Genomic DNA, 13,067 nt, shown 5'->3' with positions numbered 1-13,067 from the left:
AGCCCTTGCTTTTGCCTTAGCTGTTCTGTGCCTTTGCCTCTGCCTCTGCTGTGCTGTAGTCTCTTTCTAGAGCCTTCCTTCTAGATCTCCTCCCGCCCCCACTCAGGGTTCAGCCACAATGTTACCACCTGGACAGTCCTTGCCCCGCCACCTCGTGCAAAGTACACAGCCCCAAGCCACCACCACATCGCCCTGTTTTCTCTCTTGTCCTCTGTGAAATGTTCCCATCTACTGTGCATCCTTCCCCGACTGCAGCGTCAGGACAGCTGGAGCAGGGACCATGCCTTTCCCCTTTCCCTGTGTTCCCAGAATGGGGCCTGGCACAAAGCAGACGCTCAAACAACGCCGGAGGGATGAACCGAGGAGTGAACAGTCTGTGCCCGTGGAGCCCAGAAGTGGGTGGAGGAAACCCACTGAGGTTCACAAGGGAGGCCACCTCGAGAGGGCCTTTAAGGGGAGGGTCCCTGAGGGTTACTGCAGCCTGAGCGAGGCACAAGGTGACTGTGAGTTAAGTGGTCGGAGGGGATGGAAGCAGACACTGGGAAGAAGGTGGTTGAGAGCCTCTCAGATGCTAGTTTGGATCTGACTTAAGGGTGCAAGGAAGCTCTCTGTGGGGCCCGACTGGGAGGGATGCGTCCCCAGTGCACTCTTTGAGAAAGGCTGATTGGGTGGGGCTTCCAAGACTGAGCGCCCCAGGAAGAGGCTGAAGACAAGGGCATAGTCAACCATTAGGCTCTGACAACAGTCTACATGGGCGTGATGGTCGGCAGACAGGAAGGAGGCCAACGATGAAGGAAGCATCAATGAAACTTGGTCCAGCAAAGTTAGCTGTTCACCCAACACCACACAGATGGTGGGGGAGGGAGGAGGAGGCGGGGCTGGAATTCATGGCTCTCCCCACTGGACTCCCCAGTTCCGTGGTCCTTCCACAATACACCACACCTTCTGAGCCCTCCGGAAACATCCAGTCTGAGACAGACAAGAGCAACGACTCAAGCAATGCCCACGTGGAGTCCAGGGTAGAGACCAATACATCAATCCAGACAGTGAGAAACGCACATCAAAACTGCACAAAAGACACTGGCATTTTAGGGGCAGGACCTGAGTTTGAACCTTAGTCAAATGAGGATGGAATACTTCCCTTGCTGACCACACATAGTTTGTGAAGATGAAATGGGATAACCAAATTCGTTTTTAAGATAAAAATGCTTCATGAGTGAGTATCGCGACCACAAAGAACAAAATGCACTTGTTAGAATTTCACCTCCTTTCCGGCGCGCAGACTTTCGTATGGACCACGGGACATCGGCTTAACCGCCTGGAGGAGTCTGAACTTTTGGGTGAGGAAGGGGGAGCTGTTAGAAACAGTGGATACAGCTTCATGGTGTGGAAAGGGTTTCATGGCCAAGACAAAGAGAGCCTGCCTAGCCTTGGACGTGGGAGGGACTCACTAAACACTTGTTAATGAGTTTTTGATTCTCGACACTATCTTGGATCTTTACCACTGTCTGGAGCTGCGCAAGATAAGTGAATAATGTAACACAGATGGACAGCAAGAAGACGTTGCTGCATCCTCACTGATTTCCGGTTCCTTTCCCCTACTTCCTGCCCACACACTCCTTTACTCTGGACCCCCCGCCTCCCTCCACTCTGCGGCATCCTGCTGGAGTCATTTGGCAAACAGTTCCCACCAGCCCATCAGCTCTTCAAACCCCACAGCGTAGAGAACGAACTTGAGGGCATGGGGAGGGGGAGAGGAAGCTGGGACGAAGCGAGAGAGTGGCGTGGACATATATACACTACCAAATGTAAAATAGATAGCTAGCGGGAAGCAGCCGCATAGCACAGGGAGATCAGCTCGGTGCTTTGTGACCACCTAGAGGGGCGGGATAGGGAGGGTGGGAGGGAGACGCAAGAGGGAAGAGATGTGGGGATATATGTATATATATGGCTGATTCACTTTGTTATAAAGCAGAAACTAACACACCATTGTAAAGCAGTTATACTCCAATAAAGATGTTAAACAAACAAACAAACAAAAAACCCACAGCGGTGTCAGGTTGGGAGCTGTTCAGGGGATGGAGGGCATTTCTTTGCGCTCCTGCCTTTTCCCCCGTGAGAAGGGAGTGCGATTAGTCGTAATCCCCTGCTTTGTCTTCCCACCTCACTCCCTTCTCCTCCCGGGTGAGAGAAGGGGAAGAGCTTAGCCCATTGGTCCTCCCGGGTGAGAGAAGGGGAAGAGCTCAGCCCATTGGTCGGTGTGGAAGGTAACGCGGGCATCTGCTCTGTCCTTTTGTGGGAAGCAAAGGGCCTGCAGGAGGGGCTCTTCTGAGTCCCGTGCCCCACCCCCTCCAATGTCCTAAGAACTGCAGGACTGCCCTGCCCACTGCTGCCTGCCAGTCTGTCCGGATTCTGGATTAGGAAGCCTATTGGGCTCTCCTGCTAAGTTGCTTCCTCCAATGCAGCCTTTTCCAGCTTTAAAGGTGAAATCTCAGCTTTGGTCTCCATCTGCCTTTGCCTTACTTCTCAGCTGGTTCAGTAACCAGGCCAGTAAGACGGTACTCTTTACTGGATACCCCTTTGAACTTCAGCAAATACTTTTCCACTGTCTGTGAAAATAAACAGTGTCCTCAGCCTGACGTTCAAGGTCCTCCACAAAACCTCTGGGCTCAGCCAACTCGCCGGGCCCAGTTCCCCACCACGCTGTGCCCTGGTCAAGCCAGGACCCTCGAGCACCACCGCATGGGCTCCCCGGGCATCCTGGACACGCTTCGTGTTCTCTTCCACCTGCTGAGCTCTGCTCCTTTGGCTCCCTGGATTCCAGACCCCCCAATTTTACCCATCGTACCAGCCCAGCCCACACTCCACCTCTCCCTGCGCCTTTCCTGACCCTGATGGGTCAGATCCCAGCCTTCAGTGACGGATTTCTCATTCTGTTTCCTCTGCCGGGAGCCCTCCTCTCCTCCTGCCCAGCCCCTCCTCCCCACGCACATGGCTGACATCCATGCCCGTTTATTTCCAAGCTCTCCCACTGGATGCCCTCACCCGGAGCCTCTCCTGAGCCCCCAGGGGTGTGGGCTGCTCGTCCTAAGTGCTTCCATGGAATCCTGTATCCCAGCAAACACACTGAAGTGGAATTCTCCGCTCACTTTTCTTAAGAAACGTATGAAGGAACACAGATAACACTTCTATATAAACATGCACGTGCCCAAAGATGGCGGAACGGCCAGATGGTAGGTCGCTTACATCCACATAGAAACCAAAGTCAGGGCCCACCGTGAGTAGCAGCCACGCCAGGGAAGGCACTGAAAGAGTCCCTGGCATTAGTGAAACCTTTCCTGACTCTCCGAGCCTCCAGGAAAGGCTCTCTTGAAGAGGGGTTACCCTGTCAAGTGTCCGCTTCCAACTGGTGAGTACAATAAAGACATCACATCATTAATTCAACGCCCCGGGGGTGAGTGAGAGGCTGGGGCTGCTGGTCCCTGGATTCAGCGAGGGAAAGAGATGCCTCCAGGCCACCCAGGAGAAAGGCAGCGAGGAAACGGTCTCGCCCTCCACCCCGACGTCTAAGAAGCACAAGTGCCAGGAAGTGGTGCTCAAGCGACGGCAGCCTGTGGCTCAAATGACACGTCTGAATATTGAGGCCACGACATTTTTCTCACTGGCTGGAAGCTTGGGAAGCCTGATACACCTCTCTGAAGCCTGCTCAGGGCCTGGGGGATGCGTGGATTTGTTGGGACCTCTGACAACATGGGGATAGATAAGACCCTCTTGGGCTCAAGTGTCAAGAGGCTTTCCCAACTTTATAAACACTGCTGGGAAAATGCAGAGAACTGAAACTCTGCCTTTTTTTAGCAGGAAGTGTTGAACACCTCTTGCTTCTAGGCTGAGCTAAAAAGAACTGACCCCATGATTAATCTTGGGGGATAACAAGGCCATCAACCTGGGCTATTGATCGAGAATGTTCCAGGAAGGATTCCTGCCAGGGCGGAGGCCCTACAAGGACACACCCTGCACCTCCTCATTTCTCCAAGTGCACTGGACTTCCTTTTTCTTACGTTGGGTCATTGGCACCAAAAACCCTGCACACACTGAACTGACCACCTCAAGGGGGCCCGGGGCAAACATGCAACGCGGTGACACGGTACCGATTTTGGTGAGCCACTTGGCCACGGCACCGTAAATCTCATCCAGGATGAGGATGACCACGAGGTTGATGATGACCGCCGTGGCCGTCACAGTCACCCGGACGTTGGAGCGTGTGGCCTTGTTGAGCGACAGAGCAGCAGCAGTTGTGATGCGATAGACAATGACCCCGAAGACAATGGAGAACGTCAGGGCAATCTGTTCGGGAAAACAGGGAGAGTAGTCAGTCACACGTCAGCGGACAGCAGTTACTGCCCACCTATTACTTGAGTCTGCTGCGTCGGGTGCTATTAGTCTGCAGTCCACTGGTGGGCAACGAGGCACTGCCAACCTCGGAAGTCATGCAAATTCCCGGTACGGGGGCATTTTCCAGGGGAGAATGTCTTTCATGTTTATCAGATTCCAAATGGCCTATAACACACACCCACAAACTAAGGTTACCACTGGGGGTGGGGAATACAGAGGCAGGGAAAATAAAGGGTTATTATGGGATTCTATGAAATCACGTATGCTAACACATATATATAGAATTTAAGAAAAAAAAATGTCATGAAGAACCTAGGGGTAAGACAGGAATAAAGACGCAGACCTACTAGAGAATGGACTTGAGGATATGGGGAGGGGGAAGGGTAAGTTGTGACAAAGCGAGAGAGAGGCATGGACATATATACACTATCAAACGTAAGGTAGATAGCTAGTGGGAAGCAGCCGCACAGCACAGGGAGATCAGCTGGTGCTTTGTGACCACCTGGAGGGGTGGGATAGGGAGGGTGGGAGGGAGGGAGATGCAAGCGGGAAGAGATATGGGAACATATGTATATGTATAACTGATTCACTTTGTTGTAAAGCAGAAACTAACACACCATTGTAAAGCAATTATACTCTAATAAAGATGTAAAAAAAAAAAATGTGTGAAACTTCTGAAAATTGTAAAGCACCACAGAATTTAAAGAGTCTTTCATTCAATCACAAAAAACTGTAAAACCTGTTTAGAAGTCTTATAAAAACTAATATCTAAAAAAGTAAAAAAAAAAAAAAAGAGAAACTACGACTGAAATGCTGGTAGTGTGTGCGACACAATGTGGTGTGATTTCTTTCATTAGGGAGCTTTCAGTCTACTATGGGGATAAGTTCAACCAGAGTAAATAGTAAATAATGCAGTCGTGTCAAATGAAGAGTGTAGTTGTGAACAGGACTGAGAGTACAGAGGGGCTCAGGGAAGAGTTTGTGGAGCTAGTGGATTTCAGCTGGGCCTTCGATGAAAGGCAATAGGGAGCCCTTGAAGATGTTTGAGCTGGGAAGGGTTAGGGTCAGAGCTTGGTGGGGTGGGTGCAGGAAGGCTGCCCAAAGGAGAAAAAAGGGAAAGAAAGCCCAAGCAAGACTTTTAGACTCTCAGTCCTCAGGGTGAATAAAGCACCGCTCTGAGGTTTCTCTGCCAGGGGAGCACTCAGGTTTCTCACCGGCACAGCGATCTCTGGCACTATCCTTACAAGGCAAGTTTACCAGCCCCTTGACCTCGAGGGCCAGCCCCATTTCCTTTTTCCAGAGCCTAAGAATAATAACGTGCTCTCCCAGAGACCAGCTCCCTTTCCCCTCCCACCACGGTGGAGGAAGGGCCATTTCCACGGAGCACAAGGATTTGAGAAGACAGTGCCCGGCAGAGGGCTGAGGGCGAAGGGCAAGGTGTGCGACCTGCTCAGAGCAAAAAGTTCTAACGCGTTTCTGTCCAGCGGAGTCTTCTTTCTTAGCATTCTTTCTGCAGGAAAGGAAAGATTCAGGTCACATTTCTTCTGGGGGTGGGGAAGGGGGGTGGGTGTTGGCTGTGGAGGACTAAACGGAAAACATGGGGAGAGAATGGGGCAGGTGAAAGGTTCCTCTGAAAAAACACACTGTCCTGGACGACAGGCATCCCCTCCCTAGAAAAAAGGGAAGGGAAGGGGAGGCGTGGGGAGGGGACTCTGGCTAGGCAGTGCTTTGCAATCAGTGTGAATGACACTCCAGTAGGCTGTGATGGGAAATGGGTTGCAGATGTGTCCCTCTGTGGAAGTCTTCGGACCTCTTGGGGTGCTGGTGGCAGCCTCAGCAGTGTGTCCCCACGTGCTTCACAAACATTAGTGCTTGCCTTGTGGCCACAGTGAGAAAAAGAAGCCCTAGGTAAGAAAGGCAGGATGGCAGCAGTCTCCAGGTAGAGGGTGTGTGTGTGTGTGTGTGTGTGTGTGTGTGTGCGTGTGTGTGTGCGCGTGTGCACGCGCGTGTGCGTCAGTCAGGGCAGACGAGAGGTTAGATGGGAAAAACACTCCGTGGGGAGGCCCCTCCTTTGATGGGGGTGCAGGTGGGCGCAGCAGAACCCCAGCCTCCAGGACCGGGGAGGGATGACTACCATGGACGTGGGGAAACCTGGACATGACACCACCGGCCTCCAACAATGTAGACATTGCACTTCCCTGTCCTCTGGCATTGTCACTGCCGGACAGTATGGGCCTGGAAAATGTGGTGTGAGATTCTTTTCCCCCCAAATCGCTTCTGCAGTGAAGGTCAGTGATGGAAGTATTGATGCGGGGCGTGCCAGGGCATCGAAGAGCGACTGTGTGTGTGTCTATTTGCAGTTGGGTGTTGGGGGATGACTGGGGAAAACAACGATGCCAGAAACATCCCTTGCCTTGGGGTTCAGGGTGTGGGGAGAAGATCAGCTTCCATCCTCCTTCTCTGAGAGGGCAAGCTGGGGTAAGAACACGCCTCCCCGCCACTCAGAGTGTGATCTGGACCTGCTGCCTCAGCTGGGAGCTTGAGAAACAGGCCGAATGGCAAGCAGTCTAGACGTACTGACTCAGAATCTGCAATTTAACAAGATTCCTGTTCTTCTAGAGGCACTGCTCCACTCACTCAGGGAAGCCCTTTCCCCATCCCCACCCGCCCCCCGGCTCCACCTCCATGCCCCTCCCCAGCCCTCAGATGCTGGGCTCTGCCATCCTAACTTCTCTGATCTTGATTTTCCATCCCATTATAGAATCTACTTCTGAACCGCTCCTTTGGTGTTTCCCACAAGCACCTCAAGGTTCACAGTTTTCAAGCCAGAAGAGCTTGGAGAGCGCCGACCCAGTCCCAGGACCATTTTGCAGATGTGGAAACAGGCGTGGAAAGTGAAGCGATTTGCTCAAGGTCACAAGGCACAGACTACAACCCTAGCCTCCTAGATCACTGTAGGAATTAAAGGGTTTTAGCATTTAGGGGTCATCCACGTCCAGCCTTTGATCTCATATACAAGGAAACTGAGGCCCAAGAAGCAGCAATGGGACTGGTCCAAGGTCCGGGTGCTACATGGCAAAGCCAAGATACTCGTGGTCATAACATCATCATCAACAACAGCTAATCCATGTGTGCTCTCTTGATGTCATGATTCGAGCCATACCCGCACTAGCATGAATCCCTACAACAATCACGCGATATATGCCTTTTGCAGATGCGGTTCAGTGCCATTGGGATTTGAACCCTTATGGCCGCAAGGTCGACAATCCCATCCTGACGTTAGAACCCAGGTCTTTTGGCACCAAGCCCAGTACTACCTTCATCACTTTGGCTGTATTATTGATTTTGTTTATTAAATTCAACAAATATTTTCTGACCACTTACTGTGGTGCAATAAGTGTGTTTCATGTATGTGATCAGGTCCCCCAACTAAGCCAACAGGGGGGACTGGTTTTCTACTATACTCTGTGCCTCACGCCAGTGCAGAGAGGTGCCTTCTGTGTGGAACCTGTTTGGTAAAGACTTGCCGACCCTCAGCTCTGGGCAATCTCACCCCCGTGCACTTGGTCACCTGCGCCATGGCCTCTGTGGTTCTTGGTGGGTTCTTTTTTTATATGCAACTGTTAAAAGTTACTTTCCATTTACAGTTATTACAAAACATTGGCTACATTCCTTGGGTCGTACAATACATTCTTGTAGCACTTGCTGTTCGAATCCCACAGCTTTACTTGGGGACACAGCCAAATTGCAGTGGAAGTCAGGCTACAGAGTCCAGAGCCCTAATTTCACACTGTGAGAGCTGGTCTGGTCCCTACCCTCCAGGACTTGCATTCTGAGAAAACCTTGCACACAGACGGCAAGGGTGAGCCTAGTAGCAGGTGGACAGAGTGACGGGCCTCAGTTCAGGAGCTTCTAGAATGTTCTGGGCACAGAGCAGGCGGATTAGTCAGAGAAAACGTCACAGAAGAAGCTGTGGGACCATTTCCTATGGGAAGGCTTGGAGGAGAGAATAAGCAGGAGCAAGTAGAAGGCACAGGGCAGAGCAACCCCTGCTGCACCAGCGGGAGAGCGGCCCGGTTGAGGGCACAGCCCATAGTAGTAAATCAATTTGAAAAAACACAGGCACCAACAACTCTATCATTGACATACCAAGTTGTCTCTGGCACCTGCTTAATTAATTTATTTTCTCATGCAGTCATTCATGAAACATGTCTTGAGCCCCTCCTGTGTGCCAGTTACTGTTCTGGGTATCAGGGATACAGTAGCGAACAAAACAGACAGAAATTTCTGCCCTCGTGACCTCCTAGTGGGGAAAGACAGACAAACTCATAAGCAGAGATATTATGTCAGGTGCGATCAATACTCTAGAAACAAATAAAGCAAAACGGGAGCATCGAGGTAGGTTGCAACTTAAAACAGGGTGGGGTCAGGAAAGGCATAGGTGAGAAGGGGACATGTCAGCAAGGACCTAAAGGAGGAAATCGGAGAGCCGGGGGTTCGGGCAGGGGGTGGCTGAAGCAGTGAGCAAAGGGGGAGAGTGGGAGTGGGAGATGGGTGCTGGAGGGGAGGAACTGTAGTATAAGGATGTCGGCTTCTGCACTTCATGAGATGGGAAGCCTTTAGAGAGTTTTGAGCAGAGGAGTAACGTGACTTATTTGAGAAAGATCAACAGGCTGATGATCTGTCGGGGGACAGCGTTAACCGACAGGCAGACGAGTTAGGAGATCACTGTGATAGTCCAGGTGATGGAGGAGGGTTTCTGATGGCTGGTTCCCGAGACACAAACAGAAGTCAATGACTGTCTTGGGCGTGGGAGTAGAGCTCAGGCACCCAGCTCTAGAGGCAGGACATTGCCTCTGGTAATCCCCTCCCACATAAAAAGAAAACAAAAAGAGGGTTAATTCAAAAAGGAAAGAAACTTTAGCTCAACACACTGGGTTGGAGAAGAAAGAGAAAAGGCATCTTTGTCCATCCTGGCCTCTCCCACGGGTGAGGAAGAGGAACACTGCACTGGGCTCTTCTTTGCTCTTGTCACCCCATGAAAAATACCCCCAACTGACAACAGACTGGCATCGCTAAAACCCTCCTCATGGTCGTGGTCCTGGCATCTTCTGCCAAGGTTTCATCACAGGGGGTGAAGGAGGAAATGATATCGGATACTCAAGTTCCTTGCCATAGATGCCTTTGACTAATTCCATAACAAAAAACACTCTTTTATAAACACCATCCTGACTCCTTTATCTCAGATTCCACACCTTGTTCTAGGGAAATGCCAAGCCCCTTTCTCGAGAAGACTGGGTTTTTTAAAAAGTGAAAAAAAAAAAAAAATGGGAAAAAGTTAGTGTAAAATAAGGATTTTAAAAATATCAAATTGGTAGAGGACTATATCATTTACTGCCCAACCTGGAATACTTCTGAAAGTAGAAAGGAACGCTAGTCATGATGACCTCAGTCAACAAGCCTAGGCCAGGTCTAGTCCAGAGCACCTGCCTGCACGAGGTGATCTTCCTACCACTGTACTCCCATTCCAAGCACCTGCCGGCTGCATATAGCTGGGGGACCCCAGGCAGAGTGAGACGCCTCAATGAGTTCTTGATTCTGATACACAATCACCTGTTGGTATCAAGATTTGGACTTAGGCGGGGTTGTGAAACGGAAGATAAGAGATAATCATTTATTATCTCTGAACTACACAAAAAAAATTTCCCACCCTCGAGTCTAGCTTTAGAAGGTCTCCATGGAATTTTTTTAAAATATCGATTTATTTTTTTGGTCACGTCATGCGGCATGGGGGAATCTTAGTTCCCCTACCAGGGACCGAACCCATGCCCCCTGTAGTGGAAGCATGGAGTCTTATACACTGGACTGCCAGGGAAGCCCCACCCATGGAATCTTTTAAAAATTAGAACATTGGGCTTCCCTGGTGGCGCAGTGGTTGAGAGTCTGCCTACAGATGCAGGGGACACGGGTTCGTTCCCTGGTCCAGGAAGATCCCACATGCCGCAGAGCGGCTGGGCCCGTGAGTCATGGCCGCTGAGCCTGCGCGTCCAGAGCCTGTGCTCTGCAACGGGAGAGGCCACAACAGTGAGAGACCCGCGTACCGCAAAAAAAAAAAAAAAGAACATTGAGGGGATACCCCTCCACTGACCTGATTTTCAGTGTTTGTCAATAGTGATGTCTACTTGTTGTACACAGTGATCGTGATGATGCTACAAGGTCTTCTCTCAGGCAGTAGATAAGCTTCTATTTTCAATCCTCTCCCTCCCAGACCTATCAGTGGCATCTGACACAAGTGATGGCCCTCCCCTTGCAATACTTCTTGGCTTCGGGGACCCTCCCCTCTCCCCTGGCTCTTCCTCTTCAACCTTCTCTTTTGGCTCTTCCTCGTGCTCCCAAATTTTCACATTACAGCATCTTGGGACTCAGTCCTTGGACCTTTTCTCTATCTCTCCTCACTCCCCTGGGGCTCTCATACAATCTCATGGCTTTAAGTACCATCTCTACCATCTGATTAGGGCTCCAGCCTGGGCATCTCCTCTGAACTCCAGATTCATAGCCATCATGCAGGCAGCTCTGGGATTCCTAGGGATAACTCTAGCCTCTGGAAGATAACAACCTCAGAGTCATCCTTGACTTTCCTCTGTTTTACATCCCGTGATGCAATCCTTTGGGGTCTACTCTCTCTGCACTTATATGCATTGTCATTTGTGTGGATCTGACTCTCGATTTTCTGTTTTGTTCTATGGGTCTAATTCCCTATTTCCACCCCTCCACCACATTGTCATACTTATTATTGTTTTATAATAAGTTTCTGTTTGGTAGAGCACCATATCCCTCCTGATTCTTCTTCAAGAGTGTCTTGACTCTTCCTAGCCTTTGCTCTTCCATATACATCATCAAGGAGACAAGGACCTTAGAACATTATTGCTCTATTTATTGCCCACCCAACTTACAGATTAGTGATGTGTATAGTTTAAATTCGACCTTATCTTTGATCCCATGAGGCGTCATCATTATTGTTTTCACAGTCGAGGTTCATACAGATTCTCCCACTGATTTATCACTTTGATTATTCTTCATTTCTTTTTAAAACTATGGTTTTCCATACGGGGTCCTATCTGAAGCACATAATTAGAATTCCTTTAGTGAAAGATTCAGTTGGTGGCAAACTCTCAGTTTTTGCCTATAAATATCTTTATTTTATCCTCATGATATTCCTAAAGGATATTCTTCCTGGGTATAGAATTCTGGAGAAGTAATTGTTTTCTTTTCAGCACATGAAGATAACATGCCATTTCTAATTGCTATGAGAAAGCAATGGTCAATCTAACAGCCTTTTTATTGAAGGTAACTCGTCTTTTGTTTTCTGACTGCATTTGAGATTTCTCTTGTGTCTTACATAGTCTATGATTTCACTATGATGAATCTAGATGTAGATTTATTTTATTTTTTTCTGCTTGGGTTTCATAGGGACTCTTCAGTCTGTGGGTTGGAATTCTGTAGCAGATTAGGAAACCATCAGTCACTATATTTCATTCATTAACTTTTCTCTTTCCTCTTTGTCCAGTATTGAAATGCAACGTCTGTTAAGTCTCATTCTACCAATGTTTCCAAATCTCTTAATTTCTCTTCTCTGTATTTTATTTTTTGCCTCCCCATGCTGCATTATGGATAATTCCTTCTAACCTATACTGCAGTTCACAAATTCTCTTCAGCTGTGTCTTGTTTGTTGTTTTATATATATGTACATTATAATACATAGAACATTCATATACGTGTAGAATGTATTATATATTCATATATATGTATTTCATATTCATGCATTTATTTCTAGCAGATTTATTGGTTGGTTTTCAAATCTTCTAAGCTGTTTTTTTCAATAGTTTCTTATTCTTTGCAGATTTTTCAAGCTTGATGTTTTAACCTGTAACTGGTATTTCCAATATCTTTCGTCTTTGCTGTCCTCATTGTTCTTTCTCAAGGTGCTTTAGCTTCTTGTGTAATTGGTTGTATTCTCTTCGCTGCCCTTGAAAATTCTTTTGGGGGATTTCTTGAGACCTAGCATGAATCTGCCTTCCTCCAGAGAGAACTTGTATTTGCTTCTCCTGGGCACCTGGGAGCACTGCTAGTTCCAGACCAAGTCCACAACCTGAGGTTCCCGATCCTCTCCTGTGATGAACCAAGCTGTAAATCCACCATGCGGACTGCCCACAGCCACTTCTTGGGGACAGGGCGTTTGTTTCCCCTTTTCTCCCTATTCTACTTAGAAAATACCAATTTTCTCTGAAGTCCCAAAGTTGGGGGCGGGGTGTGGCTAGTTATTCATCTTCATTCTGAGAGTGTAGCCCTTTGGTGTTCCAATTTAATTTGGTGAGGACTTCCTGCCAGAAGCTCTCTTTGAGCCAGTCATACCCCCTGATTTCCATCCTCCTTGCCCCATAAAAACCACCAAAGCCCAAGCTCAAGTTCGCCTAGATGGGAAACTGTCCTCAAGGTAAAAAATATCTTAGTGCCCAGATATTTGTTTCCTTGGTCCCATTTTCCTTTAGAGTTCAGTCTAGTATTCCTGACTATCCCGTCAGTCCTTCAAGCTTTAAGAAGATTGAAAAATATATTTATCCACAATATTTTGCTACTTTCAGCAAGATGGGACGCTACAAATATCCTAACCTACC

The 13,067-nt window shown here is 48.8% G+C and overlaps 1 protein-coding gene across 4 annotated transcripts in view; it reads right to left on the bottom strand.

The window, feature by feature from the left end:
* ANO2 (anoctamin 2) overlaps positions 1–13,067 on the bottom strand; it is a 339,121-nt gene that overhangs the window by 74,848 nt on the left and 251,206 nt on the right. For all 4 annotated transcript variants that reach the window (XM_033867162.2, XM_033867161.1, XM_033867163.1 and 1 more), the window contains one exon: positions 4,149–4,344. In XM_033867162.2, the coding sequence (XP_033723053.1) occupies positions 4,149–4,344 (196 nt within the window). The remainder of the gene's footprint in view (positions 1–4,148; positions 4,345–13,067) is intronic.

This window comes from Tursiops truncatus, chromosome 11, assembly GCF_011762595.2.
Source record: "Tursiops truncatus isolate mTurTru1 chromosome 11, mTurTru1.mat.Y, whole genome shotgun sequence".
NCBI lineage: Eukaryota > Metazoa > Chordata > Mammalia > Artiodactyla > Delphinidae > Tursiops > Tursiops truncatus.
The sequence above is the reverse complement of the archived record's forward strand: the minus strand, read 5'-3'. Positions and strand labels throughout refer to the sequence as shown.